Source organism: Dermacentor albipictus, chromosome 3 (assembly GCF_038994185.2).
Source record: "Dermacentor albipictus isolate Rhodes 1998 colony chromosome 3, USDA_Dalb.pri_finalv2, whole genome shotgun sequence".
NCBI lineage: Eukaryota > Metazoa > Arthropoda > Arachnida > Ixodida > Ixodidae > Dermacentor > Dermacentor albipictus.
The window spans coordinates 58,102,324-58,129,036 of record NC_091823.1 but is presented as its reverse complement, the minus strand read 5'-3'; the positions used below and the strand labels follow the sequence as shown (position 1 = coordinate 58,129,036).

Here is a 26,713-nt window from a genome sequence, read left to right as displayed (position 1 = left end):
TAATACTATTGCCTCACAATCCATTTCTATGTATGAAATTGTGCTGCTGCCTTACATGCTCATCTGTTTTTCAATGAGTGCAACATACCAATGCGTGCACTTTACCAAAACTGAACTTCAGCTTGCTATTCACAAAAGCACTACTATTCCATTAGAGGTGGTACAAACCAACCAACAAAAAAAAAAGTACGCACCCTTGCGAGCATCTGGTACTGGGGGTCCTCGTGTGGTGGCCTCGCCATATCAAGATGACTGAGGGTGGGTGCAGAAGTGTACACATTGTGGGTACATTCACCATGCTCTCCAAGAAGGGTGCTGCCAGAGTCGCTCTCCAGGTCATCATCCTCCTCACTTTCTGTGTAGTAGAACTCTTCCTCATGGTCACTTGATGCAGAGTCCTCGCTCTCATCACCACGCCTATAAGTCAAAACAAATGACCACAATGTCTCATGGAAGCCTCTAGCCATTCATGAGAAAAAAAATATATATACATCAGGTGTTGAAGTCTGCATGGTACTGGAAGCAATGACATCGCTATGCTGTCTTGTGGCACTGTGCCTATGGTCAATGCTATCTGTTGTTTGTAACAATACTCATTCCTATTCATACGTACAAACAACAAAAAAAGTTAGTGACATTTCACTTCGTGAACACGGATTACATACAGGAGTATGGGTGCTATAGTGCACACGAAGCTATCGCCCCTAGGTGCGCCCAGACACCTACACTGTCCGCATCACATATTGCATTCAAGACAGGGCTTGCACTGCCACGCCATACGCAGCAGCCACCGGAGTCGCCTAGACTTTTCTCTAGGTGGCATTGCTTTGCTGCGCACTCATAGCACACTCAGCGACGCACAATTCTTTTTATGTCCAGGCACCTTCCTCCTGCGTTTCCTTCACGGCTTCGAACATACATTCGCCAGTTGCGCTAGATGGCCAGTTACGCTTGCACATAAGACACTGATCATAGGCACTGTACTGTGAGCCAGCATGACGATGTGGTTTTGTGGTCATTACTGCTACAACATATCTGGACTTGAGCACAAGTAGTACATGAATGTTGTTGAGAACATAGCTCATGCACTCTGACCACTCACATGCCTGCTATAAGGCATCATACAGTGAAACATTGGATGTGCTCTTGCTTTCATACAAATTGGTAGCTCGCAATGCAGTTCAATACCTGACTACATCTTCAGTGACTTGCAGCAAGATTGAAAGGAGATCTAGGTGGTTGCCACAGAAAAATATAATTAACTTGTCCCTCTTCTAGGCTTTTTTATTATTCGTGTGTGTGTGTGCGGTGGTGGTGGTGGAGAGAGAGAGAGAGCAGCTTACCCAAGATGCTTCACACGAACATGCCTCTCAACGTCCTTGCAGGTGGAGAACCGTTCACCACACTCCTTCCACATACACTTGTACAGCACCCGCTGCAGGGGAGAGTAACATACATCCCAGTTTTAAACTAAAGTGCATTAATGCTGATTTTATTATTTTTTAATTGCACATTCTATAACTGGTAAATGGAATGCGTGAAGGTGCTTAATATTACACAGAGAAAGCACAGTAGTGAACTGCCATTTTTCATGTAACAAAAACTAAAGTTGAAGTCAACTTTCGGCAGCGAAATCACACTGGGCATAAGATTTGTTAATTTGTCATTTCAAACGGCACTTCATGTTCCAGTGTTTCCAGTAAAGTTATATGATTGAAAAAAAAGAAGAAAGAAAATTTGGAATGTGACCTCTGGACTGAAAATTCTGCACTCATTGCTTCATGGCTGAACTATCACCAAGCTCACTGTCAGGACCCCTATGCTCATGCTCACGATGTGAATCACACTGCAGTTCTGCCACTGTCAATGCGGCTTCGTTTTTAGTAAAACTTCGAAGAACTGAATGAATATTAAGATTATGGTATCTACTAGTACAAGGGAATATATGAGCGTCAGAGCAACAACAAGTAAAGCCTCCACAAGTCTGACATAATAAACAGAAAAAGGAGCCACTGTAGTGCTTACTAACAAAAGTGTCACCTACAACGACCACCAAAAAGAGGCCTAATGTCCATGTAAAAGCAGCCAACATATGAAGGCCTTGCCATAGACAAAAATATAAACAGAAGTGCTACATGCTCAACATTATTTCATGGGCTGCAAGCCAATCATATGCAGAGAAAGGGCCAGCATAACGTAAAACTTTTCCAACCTGTTTTTAATCTAAGTCCCCCATTAGCCCTCCTGGAAGGTCAAGATGGCTTGGGCCTCTCCCATATGGGGTGGGCCTTAGCCATTCCGACCTCTCACGGAGGACTAATGGTGGATTTGGAATAAAAGCAGGTGGGAATAGTTTTACGTTACCCTAGCCCAGGTGTAACGTACCTTTCTCTTTGCACAGCCAGATTCAATAGACGAGCCAAGGTTCTCAGCAAAGTCGACACCCTCATCCTGGGTGGGTGACATGCGCCAGAAGGTGTGTGCATCTGCCACAGCCAGGCCTGCTGGGGGAGATGGGGTTCCAGTCCGTGGAGGTGACTGGCCACTCTCCCAACTCGAGGCACCTGAACTTGAGCTTGTCCATGATGGTGTGCCTGTTTATGCAGAAAAGAGTGAAGTGGTGATTAGTGTGTCTCATCTGTTCTTTGGGGTATTACAAAAGTATTGTGAGTCTGAAACTGGTCATGAATCAGCTTATTCTCATTCATTCAAGCAAGAAGAGGCTGAGGCTAAAGATATGCATCCTGATTATGGTCTCACAGCTTCCTTAATTGCAAGTTCAGCAGCAGTATTTTACAAGCCTTGCCATATATGGCATTTGGACAACACAGGCGTTCCTGCATATAATGCCATGCAGGCAGCACGTCTGTATGCATAAACCTTGCTACATATGTACAAAGACAGAGAACTGATGCTTTACTTACATACAGACCAGCTAGAGCACACAGTATAGAAGGCATCTTTAGCAGTATATGCTGTGAATTCTTGACACCACCTGCCACAGCTCATTTTGGAACAATTTTTTTCACCCACCAAAAGGATAACATACAGGTAAAGTTAGCCTCAAGTCAAACACCATCTGAATGAGACACATGTGTGAATTTAAGCTTTATTTTACATCCTTTGTCTATTTTTTCCCTCCTCGTTGATCTCTCTCTCTCTCTCTCTCTTACCAACAACACACCCTTCACAGTGCATAATTCCCCCTGGGTTTGGTAATGCATCATTTCACACATTAGCCTGCAAATGAAGACCTGGTTTGGTTTGCCCATCGCTGGGAAGTTTCAGAAATAGTGTACCCAAGCGGCTTTGTGTACTCGAAAACCCAAATTCGATTGTAGGCCCTTTTCGTCCTTCTGTAGGACCAGCGGACTGCATCCCTTAATATTGGGCCACCTATTTTAAAACTCCCTATTGAGAATGTTATCAATAGACCTGTCTCAGAAAGCTGCAGTTCGCTCAATTCAACTAATATGCTATGGAATGGAGGGCCATTGCGCACGTAAGCGTGGACGCCGCGGAAAGAGTGGGGGAGAAGGCAAGAGATGACCGGCACAAGGCGTACGATGCTGTTGCCGGGCGCCGCGGAAGAAGAAGAAGCGTCCGGTGGTCGGTCAGGGGCGTCCCCTCATTGAGAGGGCGCCCACAAGGTCGTTCGCTTTCTCGTTCCGGTCCGCGCACGCCACGGAAGCAGCGAACAGCTGCGCTGCGCGCGGTCGATACGCACAGCGCCCCAGGCGCCGGACGCATGTGGCGTGTGCTACGCGTATGCGACGACACCCAGCGGTGGGCGGGCGCCATTCGGATAAACCCCGCGTGGCGCCCGCCGGACTGTTGCAGTGGCAAGAGAGCGGCCCGTGGCTACCAGAGACGAGCACTACAAATATACGCACGCAATACTATGCGCTACCTATCTCTCACACGGGTTCCTTCGATCGCGCTTACGTCAATGTAAATCGAGCACTGGTATCCGCACACGCTTGGCGTCTCCAGCGATTCCTCTGGACAGCTGCCAGCTACCAGTACGGACTCCTATACAAAATAGATCTATCGTGTGGCTTCTACATACCGCGAGGCTTCGATAAACAGTACCAAGCATGCCTTCACTGCATAACGTGGCCTACACAACTGCTTCAGGTGTTAAGATTCAACTCACGGAGTCGCCAATGTGCTCTGAATCGCCCCTGAAGACCTGCAGCATAAAGTTCTGTGCGACTGCTGCCGCTACGCGTCAGAGAGAGGGAGAGAGTCTTTGAAGGCGGCACTGCACCTTCAACAGGACTCGAGCTTCGAAGTGCGGCACATTCTCGACTCATGGCAAAGCACCACTTGGGCGTTAGGCGCCACGAAAGCGCTGCTGACGTTTTTGCGTGTGTGTGTGCGTGTGTGTGCGCGCGCGCTGTTAAGTGTTTGTCACTGTATATATCATAATCATCACCCAGCAGCTGGCCAAAGTAGCATGTCAGGCGTACAGCCAGGCTAACATCTCCAGCATATCATTTAAAGCTTCTCTGTCAGCGCACTGGCACACTTCATTTACAGTTAAGCACCAGTGCAACGTGGGAAAGCTGTCGTCGGGGTGGGCTCTATCGTTTACGTTGGTTGTGGTGGTGAAAAACTTTTAGTGGTCGTACAAAAGTACAAGGAGGTATGCTCAGGACGATCCTGAAGGGGCTGCCCCTAACAAATACTAGGTGGAGTCCCTAGTACGGGACCCCAGTGGCGACAGCCACCGCCTGAGCGCGCTCAACCAGGGCATTTTGGGCCCGTAGTCAGAGCAGCCAAGCAGAGCAGCCTCCCAGTCCTCCCGGGGAGGGTTGGGTAAGGGGGGAAAACGGGGTTGGATGGGCAAGCCCACACCATGTGGTAGAGGTCCGAGGACTTCTCCGCACAGTGCGGGCAAGCTCCGGCAAAGGTCGGATCGAAATGTTTGAGAGCCGCCAGGCACAGCATAGTGTTGGTAAAGAGGCGTAGCAGGGGGCGCTCCTCTATTTTGAGGCCTCTACACGGGCGGGGGTAGAGTTCGCGGTCGGAATGATATTTACGTTGCGGCACATACCGCAAGTACGAGGCGTGTGGGCGCTACATTCTCGTACGACGACGAGGCAGCTGGCGCTAGTGCAGCACCATTCGGCTCCTTGATCATCTGGCCAGCGACGGCGTGCGCAATGGTCACGAGCGCCAGTTTGACGTACCGCCTTCCACGCACAAAAAAAAAAAATTAAATTATGGGGTTTGACGTGCCAAAACCACTTTCTGATTATGAGGCACGCCGTAGTGGAGAATTCCGGAAATTTCGACCACCTGGGATTCTTTAACGTGCACCTAAATCTAAGTACACGGGTGTTTAAGGCGGCTACGCACACGGGTGCGTATAAAGGCGGCTTGGACGTGTCAGGGACTCCCTCCCGCAGCCCAGAGCTACGCGAAGCCGACGCGTTGTGCAGGCTCGTTCTGCTATCCGAGCGGATGGCGTAAGCGTGCGGCACGCGCAGCCGGCCGGGGTGGGCCGCGCGAGAGAGGAGGAGATGCGTGGGAGCGGCTCGCGGCGCAGCGGCGTGTTGTTGTTGTTTACGGCAGCGTAGCAGCGAAGCAGCACCAGGGCGCGCCGCGCTTCCGAGATGCATCTCGGATGAGAGCTACGGCGTTACCGCAAGCGGACAGCATCCGCCGCCACCGCCCAAAGAAATCGGTCGAACGGCAACCGGCCACGGTGACTCCGCCGCGTGGGTCGGAGTGTCCTCTGCCTGCCGTGCGCGTTTTCTCTGCCTCGCATTCTAACGTAGCGCAGGGAGCGAAATCGGCGCGCGGCCCTCCGAGTTTGGTTGGCGGCCGACCTTGGTTTGGCTGCAGCGCCTACGAGAGCGGAAGGAAGGGTCGGGAAACAATGCCGGGTCAAGTGTGCCGGCAGGCAGCAGAGGTGTGCGCACGCCCGCGGATGTGCGCGTATACTGTTCCCCCCCCCCTCTTTTTTTTTCTTCTTTTCGCACTCGCAGAGCCGCTGAGTGTACGATACACACGAAAGAAGGAAGAACAAAAACGGGAGTTGTCTCGGCGAGAATGCGTGCTAGCACGAGAGAGTTGTGCGTAGGTGCGCTTCTTCGCGGCCTTCATTCAACGCCTCAGAGAGTAAAGTCGAGAGAACGCTGCTTCTTTCTGTGTTTGCTGTGTGATAAATCTCTCATAATTCAAGCCTTTTCGTCTGCATTGCATGTATGGTGTTATGCTGCGCATGCCTTGATCAAGTAATAAGCACTGCGTAAAGTTTTCGTACTTCTGGAAAAGGCCATCCTTTAACTGCCAAGTCATTGCTGGTGCACTTATCGCAATGCTTTCTATGAAGAATTGGATGGTTCACACACAGCCCTCATTTGACATCTATGCTCAATCTCCGTGAAAACGTACGTAACTGTTGAGAGTGCCGCATAAACGCTTAGCAGGAGAAAAAGAGTAAGCAAGGGGAGTGAGGGGGGGAGGCCTTATGATCGACCTGTCAAGTGCGAGAGACATTCAGGCGTACGTTCCCATGACAAGATAATTTGCCTCGTCCCAGAAAAGGATGTTACGGGAAGCCTGGACATCGACCTGTGAAGTGTTCAAGCTGGCATCCCCATGTCGACATAATTGCCCTCTTCTCCGAAATAGCGTCATCCCTTTTATTCTCCGAGCAGACACAAAGCGAAGGACGAAGGAAAGAAAACCCGAATGGCACGATCTCGTCGACGGCAGAACCTGACGATAGCACCAATACTTCCACAGGCTCCCCAAAAAGACGTCGACGACCACAAGACCGCAAGGGGTTATTTAGGGCCGTCCTGGCCCGTGTTAATCGGAACCGCTCGAGACTCGGATGAGAGTCACAACCATTTACCAATGAAGTGAATACAATCTTTTCTTTTTTCGTCTTCTTTTTTTTTTTTTCATCATGGCGATGACCGTCTTCGTCGTCGTTTCCTGATTCTTGCGGTGAAGACCCACCTCACCCGGTCAAGATCGTATCAAGAGGCACACCGTGCACATGCCCCTCCTTCCTTAAATTTCTGTTTGTAACCTGGCATAAAACCTGGCATAAAACGAGCCATCCGCGTGACGTTGCTGCTGCTGCGTGTTCGAATCGCGATCGCCTCGTGCGGCTTCACTTCGTGACTTTTGCGTTTCGCTTTCTATACGTTGCATGCTTCTTGCATCGGATATGCGTTCCGTTGATGGGAGGAGCTGCCGCACGGGCCCGAGGAATTGAAAACCCGGAAAAGGGCAAAGGTCTCCTCCGCGCATCGCCCTTCCCCCGCCTCTCCGGCGTTAGTAGGAGAAAAAAGAAAGAAAGGAATGACGGAGCGGCTTGTTTTTCGCTACTACCGTTTCCTTCCGGCTGGGAGAAAAGCATCTCCGTGACACACGCTGAAGCCGCGAGAAGCGAACCCTCCTGCTGTTTCTTTTTTTTTTTTTTTTCTCCACCCGCCGCGACACGTAGATCAGCGGCTGAGCTCTATGGCGTTCTACTGCTAAGCGCGAGGTCCCGGTATTGAATCCAGGCCGATGGCGGCGGAATGGCGGGAAAAGAAAGAACACAAAAACAAAACGATAGTGCACTGACTGTTGTGCACGTTTAAAGAATCGCAAGTGGTCAAAACTGATCCGGCGCCCTCTATAGACTAAGCGTCTCTCGCGAAGCAGCTGTTGTTGTTCTGGGACGCTGAGCTCAACTTTTCTTCTGCTTTTCTCGCTCTCCCTGCATTGTGCAGTTGGCAGAAGCAAGAGCCATAACGCGTTCAACACTTGCAGCCGAAAGTACTCCGGCGCGTTAGTACGAGACGGACTGGCCAAATTAATACGAAAACACCGTTAAACCACTCGCGGCTCCTATACTAGCTATCTTCCAACATATATGACGCTCGAAGAAAACAATGGGACCAAAATGGTTTTCTTTTTTTCTGCCGATTATTATTCTTAGCACATATATGGCGAGCGCCACAAGACACTTCCATCACGCGCCTCGTCTCCGCATGTCGTTCAACGCTGCGATTTCGAAAGACGCTGCAGTTGCTCAGAATATCGATCATCCAAAGTCTAGAGAGACGCGTGCCAGGAAATTCGCTTTTTTTTTTTAATAATGGCGGACAGAATGGCAGCCTAAGAATACTCACTGGATTATTATGCTTGTAGAAGTCTATCGGAGCCAGCACGCGTTGCGCTTTTCGCAAATTTAAAACACCGGCTTGCCAGGCATTGTGTTAGCGTAGACTGTTGTGCCAGTTTTCCCGCCTTCTTTTTTCGGAACGGCCGCAACACCGAGTGAAACCTGCCCTTGACTGTTGCGCAAGGAGCTTTATATCCCCACCACCCGGCCTTGGATTCACGCCAGCGTCAAAGAAGCAGCTGGCCTGAATTAACCAATGAATGTTACTGAAAAAAAAATATTTACGGTAAAGCAGTATGTTGGCGGGCATGAACTAATGGAGATTATGATGAATAGAGGCCGCATCAATGAATGAACGACGGTTTCGCGCTAGGCCAAGACTATGAACACACACTGGACCGCAGTTGTAAACATGTCGCAAATATAAAGCAACCGAAACGTACTTCCTCAAGAATCTATTGATCAGCAATGATTTTGCCGGTAACTCAGCCAGTAAACCTCAAGTGTGTTTGCAGATGCCCCACCAAACATATTCGTCAAAACTGGCTTCCCCACAATAAGAGACTTTGCGAGGAGAAGCCAACTTGCGAAAGTTCCTTCGCTACTAGACGACAGCTATATGTAAGAACAAAATTGTGCGTGTTTGTGTAACTTAGAACGTTGCCGTGGAAATTGTAACCGTTGTTATAGATTAGTAATAAAGCAAGGCCGAGTCAGCCGGTACCAAAATTGTGCCCCGAAAAGTCTCGTAGCGTGTGTTTTCGTCATCAGGTGTACGCCAAAATCATGGTCTTGTCGCGCTGCCAATACGACGAAGCTGCAGGAGTTTCCTTCTTTTTTATGTGAGCGTGTTCGCTTCTATAAAACGCGAGACTTAACACTGGACACCATTGCACCAGACGCGAGAGACATTTGTGACATCATAGGGCCGGCCGTTGAGCCATGTTGTTGCCGCATGGGACAGCCGGAAAAAAAAAAGTGACGTCACGTCGAGCCGTGACAGTCAATGCGTGGTCGAACAAAGCAGAAATATGCGACAGCGCGCCAGCACAAGCACAGTGTTCTGGATCACCGTCGTGTGTTGCGTGTGTTGTCACACGTCGCTACCAGCGCGGGATTTTCAAACAGCGTACCATGTAGCCGTTCAATGAGCATGATAGAAACTGTTTTAAGAATAACTTCTCACCGTACAGCTTTTGTGCAACCTTTCTTGCTCGGCGTAATATTGCCGTGCGCGCGTTGTCTGCCTGGTAGTTTTCTCTTCCTCCCTTGATCTCACACAAGAGTTCAGACACTATGACGGTATAGTTTGGGTGATGAGCAATTTTGAATTCATTTCCAATGGTAGGACAATGCCTTCATTACGCATAAGAAGAGGCACCGCCGCTTTCACTAATACAGCGCGCGCACCAGCGCCTGCGCTGCACGTCTTTGCGAAGTCGCTAATCTACGCGTTGTAACGCTTGGTATTGTACGATTGACAGGGTCTCATTCGCTGGACACGGGACTGCGCAAGGACAAGCGTCTCTCGGTGTCACGAAAGCGCGCACAATGCCGCCGAGCTCACGCGAAGCAAGCCGCACGGCATGCAGCGAGCGACATGATTTCACTGCGCGGCAAAAGGGCCACGGCCCCGCTGCACCGGCCAAGGACACACACCTCCATCCGCCACGTACGTGCTTTACTGAACGAAGGCGACAGAGGCCATGGGGTTGCACAGCGGTTGCGCCACGCGCGTCCGCCCTCCGAGCAACCGCCACTGCCGCCGCCACCACCACCGCACAACGCAGTTGACGAGGCGGAGCCCAATCATCATCGTCAGCAGCGCGCAGTTCGCAACCGGCCCGGCGCGCTAGCTGGCACACGCGTTTTTTCGCCGGCCGGCCGGTCCGGGGAGCAAAAAGCAATGGCTGCTGCGCCATCCCCATTCTCGCCTCCTTCCCTCCTCCTCAACTCGCTAGCGTTGGAAATGGAGAAACGCGCGCCGCCCGGTCTGGCAAGCGAAGCGTCGCCGCGCTGCTCGTTGGCGCCGATGGCCCCGACCTACATTCAAGCCGGCAGCAGCGGCGGCAACGCGCAGGCGAGCCGGCCGGCGACGATTTCGCAGCCGGCGCCCGCCGGCGTCGCTAGCGTCGCGCCGGTACGTAGCGGCGTCCTGCCTCTCTTTCTCCCTCTACCCAGTTGGCATCGGCTTCCGCGGGTGGAAATGCGGGCGTCCCCGTGGCCAGGAACAACAAGAGGAGATGGGGTGGTGTAGGGTTGGCACGTGAGCTTAAGTCGCAGAAAAAAGCTAAATTAGGTGCTGCATAGTGCGGCGTTGCAGCGAACCGGCACGAGTTGCGCCCAGCGCACGGAGCAAGAGCTGCAGCGGTGTTTGCGTATCGCGCCCATTGCCTCCGCCTTCGATGGAAGTGCGTCGCTTTCTTCCTCCCGCCTTCGCATATCCTTCGTACGAACACCTTGATGCCTATCTGCGTTCTTTTGTTCTCGCTTCTTTTCGATTTTCTGAGAAAGGATGGCGCGGTACTGCGGTTCCAGGAAATCGGGCAACCGTTTCCTACGGACTTAATAAAAGGAATGTTTGACGCCGTTAGCGCCAGCTTCGTGATCCTTTCTGTTTCTCTTTTCCCTGCACATCCGTTTTCCTTGGAAATGTGTTCTAAAGTCAGTCGGTCCAATCTCGACAGCAGTATATACCACACGCTGTTACAGGGCTATGGACGCAAATAATGCACCAGCTCCGGACGAAACGAAGCAAAAGCGACTGGACAAAGCACACTGACGGCGGAACGATGACGAGGGAGCCAGCGAGTTTCTGCACCGATATGCGAAAGAGGGCGCAACGTTTCGACTTCACTTCGCACTAAGATCGAAAGATAAGGCCAGTCGCTCTGCGTATAGGCGCACGCAGAGAATCCGCGTTTTTCGAATTTGCATTCCGCGGACGGACCGACCGTGTCCTGGTTCGCCTTTGCAAATCGCGTCGGGCGGGCCATTGCGTGTCCGCACGCGTTGGAAAAACACATTCCTTCTTTATTTCCACGGTGTTTACGCCGTGCCCGTTCCTGAACCGTTTTCTCTTCCCCCTGACCGCGAGCCAAGAAGGCCTCGCTCGCTGGCTCCGGCGGCTGTAATGCGGCCGATACGACAGCAGCGCGTGAGCAAGGCCATTGGAGGAGGGCCGCCGTAGCAGAGGAGCGAGCCGTTGCGCAATTCCCCGTTCAGCGACGGGATCTGCTGCTGCCGCGGCGGCAACCGCCCGCGCACACACGCACAAACAACACGCTTCCTGTTTTACCAGTCTCTGACACATTTCGCCACGGTCGCCTTCCACAGTCTCTCTTCTCCTCTTCCTCGTCAATTTCTCTTTTATTTTATCGCTTACTCTCTCTCTCTCAGTCCCCCTCCAACCTCCGCGAAACAATGGAAACGCGTCGATGCGTGTCGTTTGCCGCACGTGCACTGCAGCCTTCTCGGGAGGCGATTATTTCTCGAAACGGCAGGATTCCGGAACGTTCCTCACGCGTCATCGCGACTTCCAGTGAACGCTGTGACAATCTCTCGCAGCTTCCAATAAAAGGTTTACGACTTCTCTGGCAACCTACTATATCGCCGGCGGCAAAGCCGCTCGACGTACACGAGCCCGTGAAATGTCGAGGTGGTGGTCAGTCAATATGCCGTGGCGAACGCGTTGCCTGCCACTGCAACACGGTTTTGACCACAGGGCCTTTTGCCTCTTCCGGGGCTCGCGTTTACGAGAGAGAGAGAGAAAGAGAGAAAGAAAGGAAAGACAGGGAGGTTAACCAGAGATTATCTCCGGTTGGCTACCCTGTACTGGGGGAAGGGAAAGGGGATGCAATAGGTGAGAAAGAAAGAAGGATAAAAAAAATGAAAAAAAAAACCTAAGCACACGCACGCACGTTTCTTACGCGTTTACGAACCGCGTAAGAAAGTGCGAACAAGGTTCGGGCTGAAGATTTCCTCATGCGAGAGCCGTGCGATCAGCGTAGCGTGTATATAGAAACAGCGCGTCAAGGATGTGGGGACAATGGGACTAAAAATTCGCGCGAACGTTCTGCGCGTTTTTCCATTCGGTGGTCCCCGCTAGCTTCACATATTGATAATAGTCTGCAGCATCGATATCGTCCAGCCACTTGCTGTAAGCAGTTTACGCGCCTTGTTCAGCGTTACGTTCATGTCAGTGAAGGCGCGTTATATAGGAACTCCAGTTTAATTAGTTCATACAGTATACAAGCTGCATGCATGCGCGAACTTGCTTAGCGGTGTGAAGTTGAGAAGTGACGAAACTGAAGACTATGAACTATATGGTTAATATACAATGCATATTATACGTCGTTTTTGCAGCACCTGCATGTAACAGGCCTCTATGCTTATATTTAATTTCATTCTACATGTTACGGAGCGCCGGACTCGGCAACTCAGGCGAATAAAATTTAAAAAAAAAACGCTTTCTTTTGCTTTTGACCGTCTCCGTAGCTGACACATTTCGCCAGGCGCACACATATCGTTGTTTCACGTGTATACATTCCTCGTAATGCGCAGAGTGTCATCCGTCTGTCTGCCGTGTGCAGCGTTTCCAAGGCGCCGCTCGTCCGAGCACATTAGGCAGCCGCGCATTGTCCCGACGAAGCCCAGGGCGTCCACGACGTAGCGATTGATTGATCACTCGGGTTCCGCTTGCGGGCGTTCCGGCGTCCCTCCTCGAGAGCACGCGCTCGCACGCACGAGCCGCTTCGGGGCTCGGGGAGTGATTTATCGGCGCGCGGGGTTGCAAGGCGACGCGAAAACTCGGGTCGCCGAGAAGCGCCGGAATCACGGCATCCCTTTTTTTTGCTTCTTCGCCCCACGGTGGCGACGCCGCGCGTGCCGGCCCTCCCACGCACGCAGCTGCGCGTCTCGCCTCTCCGGCACCTGGACGGCGTTCGGTTTGCTCGCAAACAGGAAGCTACAGCGGCACAGGCCGCCTCTCGGTCTTTTTTGGCAAACGTTTTCGCCCATGGGTGGCTGGACGTGTAGAAGGTGTACGTTTCTTTCTTACCGGGACACACGCGGCTAAGACGAGGGATGCGTGCGCAGAACCGCAAGGGCGTGGTCGCACGGCCGACTGTTGAGACAACTGCCGGAGTATGCGATTTACATATTCAGTGCTAGCTCTAGACGAACCACCTACAGCCTATCAACCACCAGCACAGGCGCGCAAAGAAGCGCTCTCCACGCGTTTTCGTATGCTAACTTAGAGATCGACGGCGACTGTTTGTTAGGTGGCTGTGTGTTCGGTGCGGTGGCAGAGGCCCAGAGAAACGTGTGTATTGTGTTTTTTTCTCGACATAAAGGCTCTTGGCGGTACTTGGTAGGCTAATTGCCTATACCAAGTAGTAAACACGTTCAGTACACTATACGTTCGCCCAAAGTGTGCGCGACAAACTTATTTAAGGAAATTACAAGGAGCACGCGCTTTCTACACACACACACAAACACACACACACACACACACGCACACACACGCATATATATATATATATATATATATATATATATATATATATATATATATATATATATATATATATATATATTTGCCCTCCATTCCTTCAATGGAGAAACAGCCGCGGTAGCGCAGCGGTTAAATAGCGTTGCGCTGCTAAGCTCGAGGTCGCAGGTTCGACCCCGGCGGCCGCATTTCGATGGGGGTGAAATGCAATAACGCTCGTGCACTTAGATTTTGGTGCACGTTAGGGAAACCCCAAGTGGTGTCTCCCAGTAACGCCTGCCTCAATCAGATCGCGGTTTTAGCGCGTAAGACCCCAACCTTCTTTTTCTTTTTTTTCCTCAAAGGGGGGATTTGTGCCGTGGGACGGCGCCAGAATATACATATCGCGCGGGCTACGTATGCATTCAAGAGTTTGCTTCGTCTGCATATACGTTATTAACGATAGCTACCAGCGGCAGACAGCGAATCGGCAGGGCTCGTCGTAACGGGATTAAAACAATATTCACGACGCGGGCCCATAGGGTGCAGTCTCGACCTTAACCGGTTCCGGCTATATCAATAGTTTAACTTCCTGTCTCCTCTTCTGTCCTCCCCCCCCTACTGATTTCGCCCATCTCCCTCTGCAGGCGCATACATTTATCGCGATGAGCAACTGTTCGCCAGAGCCCGTGTGTGCGCCGACCACTTTTAGAAACTGGATCTTGCGGCTGCTGCTGCGACAGCCAGCCAAGGTCAGCACGGCACCAATCGAATGGAGTTCCCTGAACTCGGTTTCTTTGTACGCGATTCACTGACCCTGCGTTGCATGTCGGTCGCCGCAAGGTCGTCGCGTCGAAATCGATCGCGCGCGCGCGCGCTGTGTACTTGCACACCTGCCGGCGTGGCCGCCGTATACGTTCGGCCCTGTGATACACCTGCAGCGCACTGCACGCTCGCGTGCCCCGGCCACTGGGTCGGCCCGGCACCGCCGTGGCCGCGAGTGCATGCGAGGCGCCGGGGTCGATACGTACGAGAGCGCGCACCATGTGTACGCGTGTGCAAACCTTGTCGCAGTCGTTCGGTGACACCTCGTGCGCGTGCGCGAGATAGTCAAATCGGCTGCAACCCCCAGAGGGCGCGCGAAGAGCTCGCCTATGTCGCCTAGCTCAATTCCTCCCCCCCCCCCCCCCCCCACCCACCTTCGCGCCTACTTTCCTACTTCTACAAAGGTCATCGATGCACCAGGGATTTGTTCGCATGGCTATGGTGAGACGATCGATGGCAGGACATTCGATGAGGCACTGTTGCGACATCATAGCGTCCCCCTCTCTATTTTCCCCCAACTTACAAAGCAGGGCGGGGTTATCGACAACGTGTACATGAAAATACAAGCGCCCCAGCCCATGCCTAGTGAGGCTCTCTAGCAAGCGCACGACTATTGATTCAGTAATCCGCCGTGAATACGGCCATGCAATAGAAAAGGGAAACTATGGTCGATCGCATGTTCACGCGGCTGCACTTTTCATCTATTTAAGAGTCTGGATGCCCTTCCTTTCGACTAAGATCCGCCAGTGGAGATACGCGCTGCGATCAATAGGGCAGATTTCAACCATTTAGCCGAGACAAATGGTGCAGGTGAGCTCGTCTGTGGCCTATTCGCTTGGACATAATGAACATCGTTATGGCTTACAACGATCAACACGCTATCCCTCTAGCGCAAGCCGCTGAGATTATGCTGGAGACAAGTCAGGTAACTCACCAATGATTCTTTTTTTTTTCTTTTTTATCGAAATGGGAAAGAAACGGTAACGAAGCAACTCCTACAATAGATTGATGGACGCTTGCGGCTCTAAGCAGTGAGCGAAGGCTGAGGCGAGGCCTGCGGCCAGCAATGAGTGGGAAGTGGCGTGTGCAGGACCGCGAGCGAGACGACCTTGGCAAACGCCCCGATCGCCCTCAGTGTAGCCTGCTCCGGAGGAAGCACGCAGATTTCGCCAGCGCAACCACGGGCATCAGAGCCGGCACGCGCTGCTGCCATGGGCGCACCTTCAGCTTCCATCCATTTCCCTCTCTCTCAGTCGTTCCTCCCCCTCCACGCCAATTACCGCCCTCCTCTCCCTTGGTTGCAATGCAGGGCTCACCCCCTTCTACGCTCGCGCCGCACGGGAAGGCTGGGGGAAAGGCGCGAGCCCTTTGTCGCCGAGACCTGCCCTTGTGGTTTCGACGCGTGCTCCAGAGAGAAAACGGGTTGCTTCGGGCAGGGCCGATTTTCATCGATTCCTCTTGTTTATTCGTTCGTGCTTCGTTTATTCGCCGTGCGCCCTGTCGTGCGTCACGCGTCACGTTTGAAGGCTGTTGCCGATAGCGCGCCGCGTGCGTGTAGGTACACAGCGCACGCGCTGCCTTGCTCACGCAGCAGGCCAATTCATTGTCGGCCGCACGATGGCCTCTCTCTGTCTCTCACTACGCGGTCAGCAGGGCCTGTACGCGCTCCTTTGATAGTTACATCTCTTTCTTTAAATGTCTAGAGTCAAGCAGTCTCCGCAGCGAAAATTAATTTTTTTTTCAACGGATTTGATTACGAAAACGCTAAGACCACGGAGACGACCTCGCAGAACGCACTCTGAGATGTAAATTGAGTTGTTCACTGTGCTCACTGCATTCATTACTATATTATCCAGGTACTACCACTATTACTACTATTATTACAGAAGTAGATGACAATTACCGTCATCACGATGAGACGCGCCCTGAGAAAATCCTTCACTGCCAACGCGGCGCGTGCACAGAATACGTTCGCTCCAATACGAGGCTTATGTGCGCGCACAAATTGGACGACGGACGAAGAAGGTGCGCACACAGTGCAAGCCCCGACACTCAAATGGCATTTATTTTGGAAAACATGAAGAAAGAAAGCAGTCCGTATAACTTAAAACACGTGACGAAACCCCCACCCCCTGGAACGTTGCTGTCTTCTGGGCACATTAACAGATGTAAAGCGCATTAACGGCACCTACCTTACGCTGCCACACGTGCTGATCAAATATTCAAATTATCTGTCCCATAGCCGGTGTCAGTCAACCGTCATGTCGGCTTCGGGACAAAGAATTTGAATAACTGATCAGCAAGCACGTGCGGCAGCGCAAGATAGGTGCCGCTAATGCGTTTAACATCTGTTAATGTACCCAGAAGACAGCAACGTTCCAAGGGGTGGGGGTTTCGTCACGTGTTTTAAGTTATACGGACTGCTTTCTTTCTTAATGTTTTCCAAAATAAATGTCAGTTGAGGGTCAGCGCCTAACCTATGTGTACCTTCTTCATCCAATTGTGAACGCTGCACAAAAATACGTGATGAACGCATACCAACTCGCTCAGTTTTCTATCCTATAATGGCCTATATAGTGGCTTCGGCGTTGCGCTGCTATAGGCTCAAGGTCGCGGGTTCGAATCCCGGCCACGGAGGCCGCATTTCGATGGAGACCACGCGTGTACGCGCGTGTAGTGGGTGCACGTTGAACCCCAGGTGGTCAAAATTAATCCGGATACCTCACTAAGGCGTGCGCCTCATAATCATATGGTGGTTTCCGCACGTATAAAGCTCCTGAATTTATTTGGACACTTATTTCGAGCATGTTAAACACTGCGAAGAAGCGAGAACGTTGTCTGTGTCTATTCGCTCTGGCAGTGACATATGCCAGCGGCAGGAAAACATCTGCGCCGCGCCATGCAAGCGAGGACACCAATCGCGTTGTCATGTACCCGCATATACGCATTTTTCGTCCTTGCGCGCACCAACTTTCTCTCTCTCTCTCTCTCTCTCTCGGTTCGTTTTATATTCCTCTGCTCAGCGTGGCTGAGCTACAACGAACTATTGAGAAGGAAACGCGTCGCTGGGCGGTTGCCATTTTGAATCTGCTACAGCCAATTTGCCCCAACCAACACTTTTCTTTTTTTGCTATACTATATAGAAAGCATCTTGCGAAGACATCAGCCTACTAAGTTTTTCCATACTTTGGGTCAAATTGGAAATTCATCCACAGTATTCCACATATAGATTACGCGACACCCAACCGTGCGGCGGCCCATATGTTCACGCTTATCTATAGCGTTTGGCAAGTCGATCGATGCACTATTAGAGAAGTTCGTAAAGTACCGGGGGAGTAAAGAAGTCCGGATATAAACGCCGGAGGATGCTTCATATTGGCGACCCCGTGTAGAACAGCTCCGGGACGCTGTAAAGCCGATCGATAAACTATAGCAAAACAACAGCGCGGCGCGTCGTTTCGCTCGTATTTCTTGGCCGAAGGACGCGGCGCGGTTCCCGCGTGAAGAGGAAGCCGCAGCAGAGTGACACGAGTGATAACGCCCGTATACATCGGCGCAGTTCCGAGGCGAGCACTAGAGAGTGAGCAAGCAAGCAAGCTCGCTCGCTCGCAAAGGGCGATGCAGGCGAGTGCGAAGAGACAAAGCGGCCTGCCGGGGGCGGCTGAATCGCGCGCCGTGCGAAGCAGGTGCGCCGGCGGCGGCGCGGGTTGTCGCAACAACTGCCGCGGCAGCGGCGAGAAATAAACGTGACGCGCGCCGGCCGGCGAACGCAGCAAACGCCGGCTATATGTGCCGGCACCGCGGCGGCACGCCTCTTCCTCCCACCAGGCAAAACACCACCGCGAATGTCGTCTAGTACAGGAATACATCGGACTAGGCGCGATGTTCGATCCTGCGCTTTTCTCTCTGCGCACTTATGTTTTCGCCTATTCTCTGTCTGTTACCTTTCCCTGATCGCCCGGTGCCGCGGACAGACGCATTGTCGTTCTCCAGCTCGCGTTTCTCTTCTTCGCCGATGTCACTATCACTTGCGGACTACTTGGCAAGGAAAGCGTGCCACGCGTCGCGATGTCATTAGCAAGAGGAAGGAGCGGCCAACGAGCGTACCTGAGTCGCTTTCTATCTGGAAAAAAAAAAGAAGAAGAACATTGTACACGAGAAGCGCGGCAGGTGCTGCCTTAGAATACCGGTCTTGTTCAAGCGATCAGCTGGGTTGAGCGTGCGCTCCGGAAACGACCGCAGAAGGGCATAAACTCGGCATATGAGGAAACGGTGTCTGTCTCTTAACGGCCGAGGAATGGAAAGAGCAAATGAGTGTACGAGCAAGCGCTCCTGCTCTGATGAACATCGAACTTCGAATGGTCGGTGCGCAATAGGTCGACCGCTGGCTGAGGTAGAAATGCGTAGTATAGAAAAGTCATGCGAACAAAGAGAACAATCGCGCTCGCATTCGCAGATGTTTCCGATGAACGCCGATCCCTATCAGAACAAGGGAGCGCTCTATAGAAACCCCTCAAGGCATCCGGGACCACGAGGCAGCTGCACCGCATAACAACCGCGATGCGCAAGGAAGCGATCTTGCGCGCGAGAAAACAGAAAGTAGTAAGTCCCGCGTTCGGGCCAAAGGTTGCGCCAAGGTTTGTAGCAATCTGTGCGCGCCTAGCCGCGACGCAATCTAAGCCAATATTCGACACTGCAGCAAAATCGGAGACTACTGCATGTGCGTGCATCCGGCAGCAGCCGACAACAGCAGTAGCTTTGCTGTGACTTTGATTCCCCCCCCCCTTTCCCCCCAAAACTACCGCGTCGTGTTGCCAGTGCGTGTCATCAACCGCGGCGCACGCTTACTTTCACCAAGCCATGCACGGTAGGTAGGCGACGCGGAAATGAAGCCCTCTTCTGCCGCGGTGCTGATCCGCCAGCTACTTATTCCAGCCACGCGGCGCACGTGTGTGTACAGCGTCGACGTACGTGCCTGCGCGCTAGTGCGAAGGGCTACGGGGTTGCGAAGCGGGAAGTGAAGCGACTGGCTTTTGCCAAGCGCTGGCTCTCCTGCATCGCCTGCCGCCGCTCTGCTGCCGATACTCGCGAGTTGCGACATACCGCACTCTCTTGTGGTAGAAAGCGAACGCATGTAGAGGAAGGGGTTCACAGCTACACTTCTAGTGCACGTGCCGACGTTCCTCACCTGACGCCCATCTCGTCGCGGCGCGCTGCGTAGTGCATTCAAGGAGCGGAGACCATGAGATCGTTTTCCGCTCTGCCCGCCGCACATGCGTGTCGACACATGCTAGAGGCACCTTCCTTCTGATCCGGCCCTCTGCTACATTTTTTTCTTCTTCCTGTTCACCCCTCGCTGTATATTCAAGCGGTCTCAACAGCACAGCACGTAGTCTTGTACACCGAATCGCAGTTCTTACCCACCTCCCGTGTACCTGCCATTTCGCATCACCGCAGTGCTTCCTCTCTACAAAGAATGCCTCGCGATATTATTCCAATCACATGCGCAATGGAGACCAAGTGAGTAACAAAGCCGCACACGGCGACTGCGCGGAAAGCGACCACCGAATCAAAACTGTGTCGTTGTCTCGAACAGGAGATTCCCCTAGCGTGCCGCCCGCTGTTTACGATCGGCAGTGGAAATGTACGCGGAAGGAAAAGAAAGGAGAGAGGAACCGACACCACAGCCCAGTTTGCGGGCTGTTGATGTCGCAAAGGCGCCCGCTCGCCACCCTCTTTCCAGGCTGTTTTTCTTGATGTTCGTCGGTGCTTATTAAAACACACTCGCACATATCGCCGGTCAACGGTTGAGAGAGCGTGAAGATACCCAGAAAGGAGGAGACATACGGGTGCGTGCACAACCGATCGGGAGTGGGAAGGGAGGGAGCTATGGGGTAGAGACGACAGCTGCATCCGTCCTTGGCGAAGCCACGACGCTTGCAAGCCATGACGACGACGACGGCGGCAGCAGCAGCAGCAGCGCAGCATTGCGAAATGCAGAGAGAAGCGACGGCGCTTGGCGGAAGACCGGCGTCTCCGCTTGCAACCGCTCCCCCCTTCTCTTCCTCCTCCTTTTCTTGCTTCTCGAATCGTCCCCCTCGACCTCGAACGAGAAGGCGACAAGGAGTCTGGCCGGGCAGGGCCGTCGCCTCTTTATGCGCAACAAGCGAATGCATGACGTTCGTAGCCGCATGACGCGACGCCCTGTTGCGGTGTGCCTTCGCCTTGGCGCAGTTTGCCAGATGAGATGCGGGCGAGCTCCAGCACTCCTCGCGCGTTGCCTCGGCGACGTTTCGGACAACCTTGCTCGAAGGCTGAATGAAACTATAGCAAATAATAATAATAATAATAATAATAATAATAATAATAATAATAATAATAATGTTTGCCGTGCCTCACTCTCGGAAGGGACACTTGCGTGAGTGAGAATGTTTAAAAGCCGGCAAGTTGCTGCCTTCGTTGCGTAAGCTGCCGCCATTCGCGCTCGTTGAAGCAGGGGCTAATAAGTCCGCACCGAGCTGCCTCGACTGCCGGCCTTCGCACCAAGATGGCGGTGACTGTTTTGATGGCATTGATGTGGTGGTGGTGGTGTACACACACACACACACACACACACACACACACACACACACACACACACACACACACACACACACACACACACACACATATATATATATATATATATATATATATATATATATATATATATATTCAGCTACATTATGGTTGTCACTCACTGCACTTTTGTATTTTGTTGTTATGTTAAAGCGAGTCTCATCTGCAATAAAGCTGGCGCTGAGGTATAATAAATAAGATGACCAGTTTACAATGACAATTCAGATTTAAGACCCTTAACGTCGGAAGGCAGAACTACAAACCCATGCACCGCGATGGATGGACGGATGGATGTTATGAGTGTCCCCTTTGGAACGGGACGGTGGGTAGTGCCACCAAGCTCTTGCTATTACACTGCTTGATGTCCTACCTAGGTTAAAAAAGAAAAAAAAGAAGAAGAAGAGGAAATCCCACGATGAATTCCCATAACCAAATTTTCTGACCCCCTATTGTGAACTTTGTTTTTGTACGTCTCCGTTTTTTGTCGTTTCCCTACTTTCCTTCCACCATTGCATGCGGCAATTCGCCAATGCTGGATGGATGGATGGATGTTATGAGCGTCCCCTTTAGAACGGGGCGGTGGGTTGCGCCACCAAGCTCTTGCTACTATACTGCCTATTATTCTACCTAGGTTAAACAATGAAAAAAAAACCACACACTATGAACTACCACGCCCACATTTTCTGATCCCCTATTGCGAACTGTGCTTTTGTACGTCTCCGTCTTTCGTCGTTTCCCTACTTTTCTTCCACCAATCCTCCAGTCGCCTCTTACTAATGTCTATTGCGGACATGTTTGCTTTACCACTGCTCCCTCTGAACCCAAGGGCTTCAAGGAGACCAGTGGTGCCTAAATGGACCGCTGGGTAGACGTATTCACATTCTAATAAAACATGCTCCGTAGTTTCCCTAGCTTTACCACAGCAAGCACATGCTTCTTCTGCCTTCTTATATCTCGCTTTATTGGCCTCGAGCTCCACCACTGGAAAAGCTGGCGCCACCGTCGGCGTGACGTGCTAGGAGGGATCACGTGGACATAGCAGCCGCGTCGGCTGCTTCGGGCGCGCCGAAGCGAGCTGAAAACGAGTTTAAATTCCCTCGTACGCTGCGGTTTTCATTTAGTGGCGAAATTTTCCCGCTTCGAGTGTCTCCTTTACAACGCTTGAAAGCACTACAATAGGTAGTGGCTGCCTTTGAAGGCGCGCAACATGGTAGGCTACTGCTCGGTGCCGCAGGACCGGACGCACGTGACGGAGTCCGGTGTCGGCCTTATTCACACGTAGCCGCAGGACAAGAAGCTGTGTGAAGCTTGGCTCGCGAAACATAAAACCGGCAGTCATCGGCTACAACTCGGGTATGCAGCAAGCACAGACGCGAGGAAGATTTCTGCTACGGCGCCCGGTCTGCGATGTTCTGAAAACGCGCACTGAGACGCTCGCCTGAGTCCGCTGCCTGACGGTCATGACGGTTTGGTCTATGAACTTGTCGATACTATAGAGACTGCCAAGTTCAGTGGAGTGGAAAGGCAGCGGTGAGAAGCACATTTAAAGAATGCATAGCATATAGTCATGTTTGTGTTATGAATCAATGCACTGGATTACAAAAAAGGAGCAGCGGGAAATTGCACGCTGAGAACGCCGATAAACATACAGTGCGACGCAACTCGAAAAATAGTATTGAAAGGTCAAAGAATTTAGAAGAAAAAAAAAGATTGCATCGTCGCGACGGCACATCACAGTCCCCGTAGGCGTCGAAGTCTCTACAATGAAATTATTTTTGAACAGCTCTGATAGCGCCCACGCAACAATGGTTGCCTGTATACTGTCAAATGCTCATATTCTGCGGCCTAAAGCTCATGGCACGGTGCGAAAACGCGCGCGCGGAGAAAGCGAAACAGTGCGCGGACAAGCATGCAGACGCGCAGTCGGTCGCTGCGAATCTGCGCGATCGCTGCATTGAGGCTTCATTCTATTACGCTCCATTTAGTTATACAAACACTATAAGAACATATTTCACATAGTTTGCTCTCGGCGTTTACCTACCTTTCACGCAAGAAGCCGGTTCGGGAGACTCCATCGCGGCGACCGCGCGCAGTGGCGTTCACTGTACGTATTCGGTAAAGAGATAGCGACTGTAAACGATTGTGTGCTTTCAGCTTGCCCAAGATTATTATTTAGACAGTAAGAAACTTCTCTCGTTTCGAAAGTACTTACAGAAATGTCCGGGATAGCTCGCGCGTGGTGTTTTCAGTGAGCGCTGACAGCAAAACCTATGAGGAGCGCGTCACGTGATCCCTCATACTACGGCATCGAGGCGCTTCCGATAGAGGGCGACTCCGTAACTCCTCGCCGCCAATAGGTGCGTGTTCTAAGGCATCCTTGCGTGCGCTCGCTCAGCCGCCGTCTGGTGGCTCACGCACACACTACAGCCGCCATGCTTTCCTCTGAAGTATGAGAAGATCCGTGTTTTATACGCACTTACGTGCATATGCTTCCGCCGAGGACGCGCGACACAAGCCCCGCCGCCGACGGTAGTAGCGAGGCAACCGACTCTGTCGGCCGCTGACGGGCCCCCGGCCATCGTCCTTGTGCGCAAGCGAGCCGGTTATGTATGCTCGTTACCGGTGAAACCGGCGCGCCGCACTGACTGGTAGCGCGCAGCTTTTCTTTCGCGATCGTTATCGCCTGCTCGCTTCGCGGGTGATCCGCTTTCTGGCTTCGCTGTTTCTTTCATTTTATTCGATTATTTCCTCCGCGTCCGCAATCGGGGTCGTCTATAATCGTTTCTCCGCGTCGATGCATCGAGGCGCTTCGGATCTGCGCTATGTCCCGCCCAACTCGTGCGATGTATGCGGAGCGCCTGCTACAAGGGGGCTTTCTTTTATTTATACACATTCGTTGTTCGGCACGCTGTATTCACGAGTGTATACGCCTTGTCTCGTGTGTTCGCGTTTTCTCTCTCTGCGCTGCCGTTGTATTTGTGGCTGCGCCAGCTACTGTGCGATAATCGGAGTCACTTGATAGAATCGATCCCTCTGCGTCGTTAAATAAACCACTCTATAGGTCCTTGGTGCATAATTTGCAAACCGAGAAGAAAGATGGGCGGTGGCTAGAGATTGTAAGCAAGAGAAACAGTGATATATGCAAAGGAAAACTTGAATAGATAAGTTAGATTGGTTTAAGCAAAGAGCTTAAGGACGTTAATTTGCTTGTCGGTGTTTTGCTTTCAGTAACGCGAAGGTAATGGAAACGTTTAGTACGACTCGTGTCCCCTACCCCCTTTCTCTCTCTCTCTCTCTTATATCGTAAAACTTGAGACAGGCACTATGAGCTGCATACAGACGCCCTTCAACAAGCTTCTAGCACGAGATCTAGCATGGCTGTAGCGGCACGTGTCTCACTCTTTCCTGGCAGATACGATTTAACGAACACGTTTTACGCTTCTTACAAAGCCACCAGGGCTCGATACCACTACCTCACGAAGCAATCCAGAGACGCACAAATGGTGCAAGTATAGAAATCAGATAATGCGGTAAGATGCGCCTATCATCATAAAGGGGTTCCGATGAGGCCAGTCTATATTGTCCAGTCATTCATGGCAACCTACTTTAGAGGTTCAAATCGAGCTGATGTGAGCCCTACACGTAGTCATGTATACAGCACGTCATCTGTGTCAAAAGCCGAAAAGGAGTGACCATACAGATTACATATCTACAATGGAATAGGTCTTGCGTGGACGCTGCAAAAGCGTGAAAATTGATGACTCGCCTTGTCCATTTGGACACTGTCAAAAGTGCCGGCAGCGACTCAGAAGGCAACCGCCCAGCGCTAAAGGAGCAACTGTTACGCGCGGAAAGCGCGACGTCCTTGCTGCTCGGCTGACGGCATGCAGCTCACTTTCTACTGGTATGCGTCACGTGGAAACTGGACGCCACGCCCTCCTCTCGTACCACGACTTGCCTTGGTACCAAAGACACTGCCAATATATATACTCTAAACGCGCGCGCCCGCGCGCTATGACAGCCACGCAAGGACTCGCGCGCTCACCTGCGCTGACACACGATCGGCGCGACTCCGAAGCTGCCAACCGCCTTTGGCCATTCGAACTTGCCCGTTGCCGTAACTCGGGCGGGCATGGATATACATATATATCGCAGCAATGACAACGACCGCGTACCGACTTCCTGTGTCTAGCCGCAAGCGGTGCCCGGAATATCCCTTGGAAGAGAGAGAGAGAGAGAGAAAAAAAAGTGTTACCTAACAAACGGAGTCGCGCACTGGGAACTAGCTGTGTGGTTGAGGCAGGAAAGGGATGTTGGCCGAGAGGCAGCACTCGGGCACAGCAGGCCGTAAAGCCGGTTCGACCCCAATTCGAGCCCGCGGGCTCTCTCTGTGACGGCAAGGTTGGCCGACTGAACCGAAGAACGACGCCGAAGGGGAGGTCGTTAAGGTTATAGAGACAGTGCGCCGTATATACGTGTGTGTATACTACAGTCGAAGCCCGCGGCGGCGGTCGCGCAGTCGAGTTAATAAGCCGTTCGGCAAGGTGACGCCGTTGCAGAGCAGGGCACGCCCGCCGCGCGCAAACCTAACGGCTTCTCTTCGGCTCGCGGCGCAGAATTTCAGCGACCTTCGCGCGCGTGTGCGCGCACCTCCGACCCTGGAATGCCGCCGGTGCTGCTTTAGCTGCTCCTGTGCTGCCTGCCGTCCGCCGTTGCAAGGCGGTAGCAGCAGCTCGCATCGCAAAGGCCACGCTCTCTCTCTCCCTAAACCCTCTCCTTCCAGCGATGCCTTCAGCGGCTGCAGGCCTTGTGCCACACCGCAGCCTACATGTATACAGGGGGGAGCGCGGCCTTACTTGTGACTGCCGCCGTCCCACCTCGAACTTTGGGCCGAACGCCATACAGCCGCCACCAATTCGCTCCTCGGCATCCACGCCTCCCACCCGCCATCATCACGTCGTTATTACTCGGCGACGCTCTTCGAGCGCCCGGTGGCCGCTGCAACAATAGAATTGATCGCCTCGGGAACTGCCACCCCGAGGCGCGCGTTTTGTTTTCCCGGCGTCTCTCTTTCCTCTCGTTCTATCTCTCCACGGAGTCTTCCAATATGTGCGGGTGCAAATAAAGAACTCACAAGAGTGCGCGCTTTTGTAGGTCGAACACATGTTATTATATGCGCGGTTCGAAGTGTGAGATTAGTTGCGTGACTCGCTAGTTCGTGACCCACCGTGTACATGTGGGAGCCTGTCGGGCGCGCATGTGTGAGTGCCAAGCGGAAAGCAGAGCTTGTGCGAAGCATGCGCGCATTCTCATTCGATGCCCTGCGGACCGTGATGTTGCTGGCGCGGAATTAAGGGTACACGGAGGAGGAGGAGGAAAGCGGCGGTAGGCGAGACAATGAGAGCCCCTCGTTCTGCCCTTGGCGCTGATGAGTCGTAAATGACGCTTCGGGCAAGCGCGTCATTCGTGACTTCGACTCCGCGCAGATGGCGATAGTTCATTAAGCAAACAGACAAAGCGGGAAAACAAAAGGTCTATAGAAGAGAAGAAAGACCGTCGCGCAGGGCGGAAACTGTCGCAAACGCAGATAGCGCACACAGTAGCAAGTTGGCCTTGAAACTGAGTAAGTGCAGGCAGTCGCG

General features: G+C 52.3%; 1 protein-coding gene across 1 annotated transcript in view; it reads right to left on the bottom strand.

Annotated features, from left to right (window-relative positions):
• Glut4EF (Glucose transporter 4 enhancer factor) overlaps positions 1–26,713 on the bottom strand; it is a 125,517-nt gene that overhangs the window by 11,372 nt on the left and 87,432 nt on the right. Inside the window, exons 3-5 of the mRNA XM_065427841.1 lie at positions 2,386–2,594; positions 1,344–1,435; positions 195–417 (exon numbers count right to left, since the gene is read on the bottom strand). Coding sequence (XP_065283913.1) covers positions 195–417; positions 1,344–1,435; positions 2,386–2,594 — 524 coding nt within the window. The remainder of the gene's footprint in view (positions 1–194; positions 418–1,343; positions 1,436–2,385; positions 2,595–26,713) is intronic.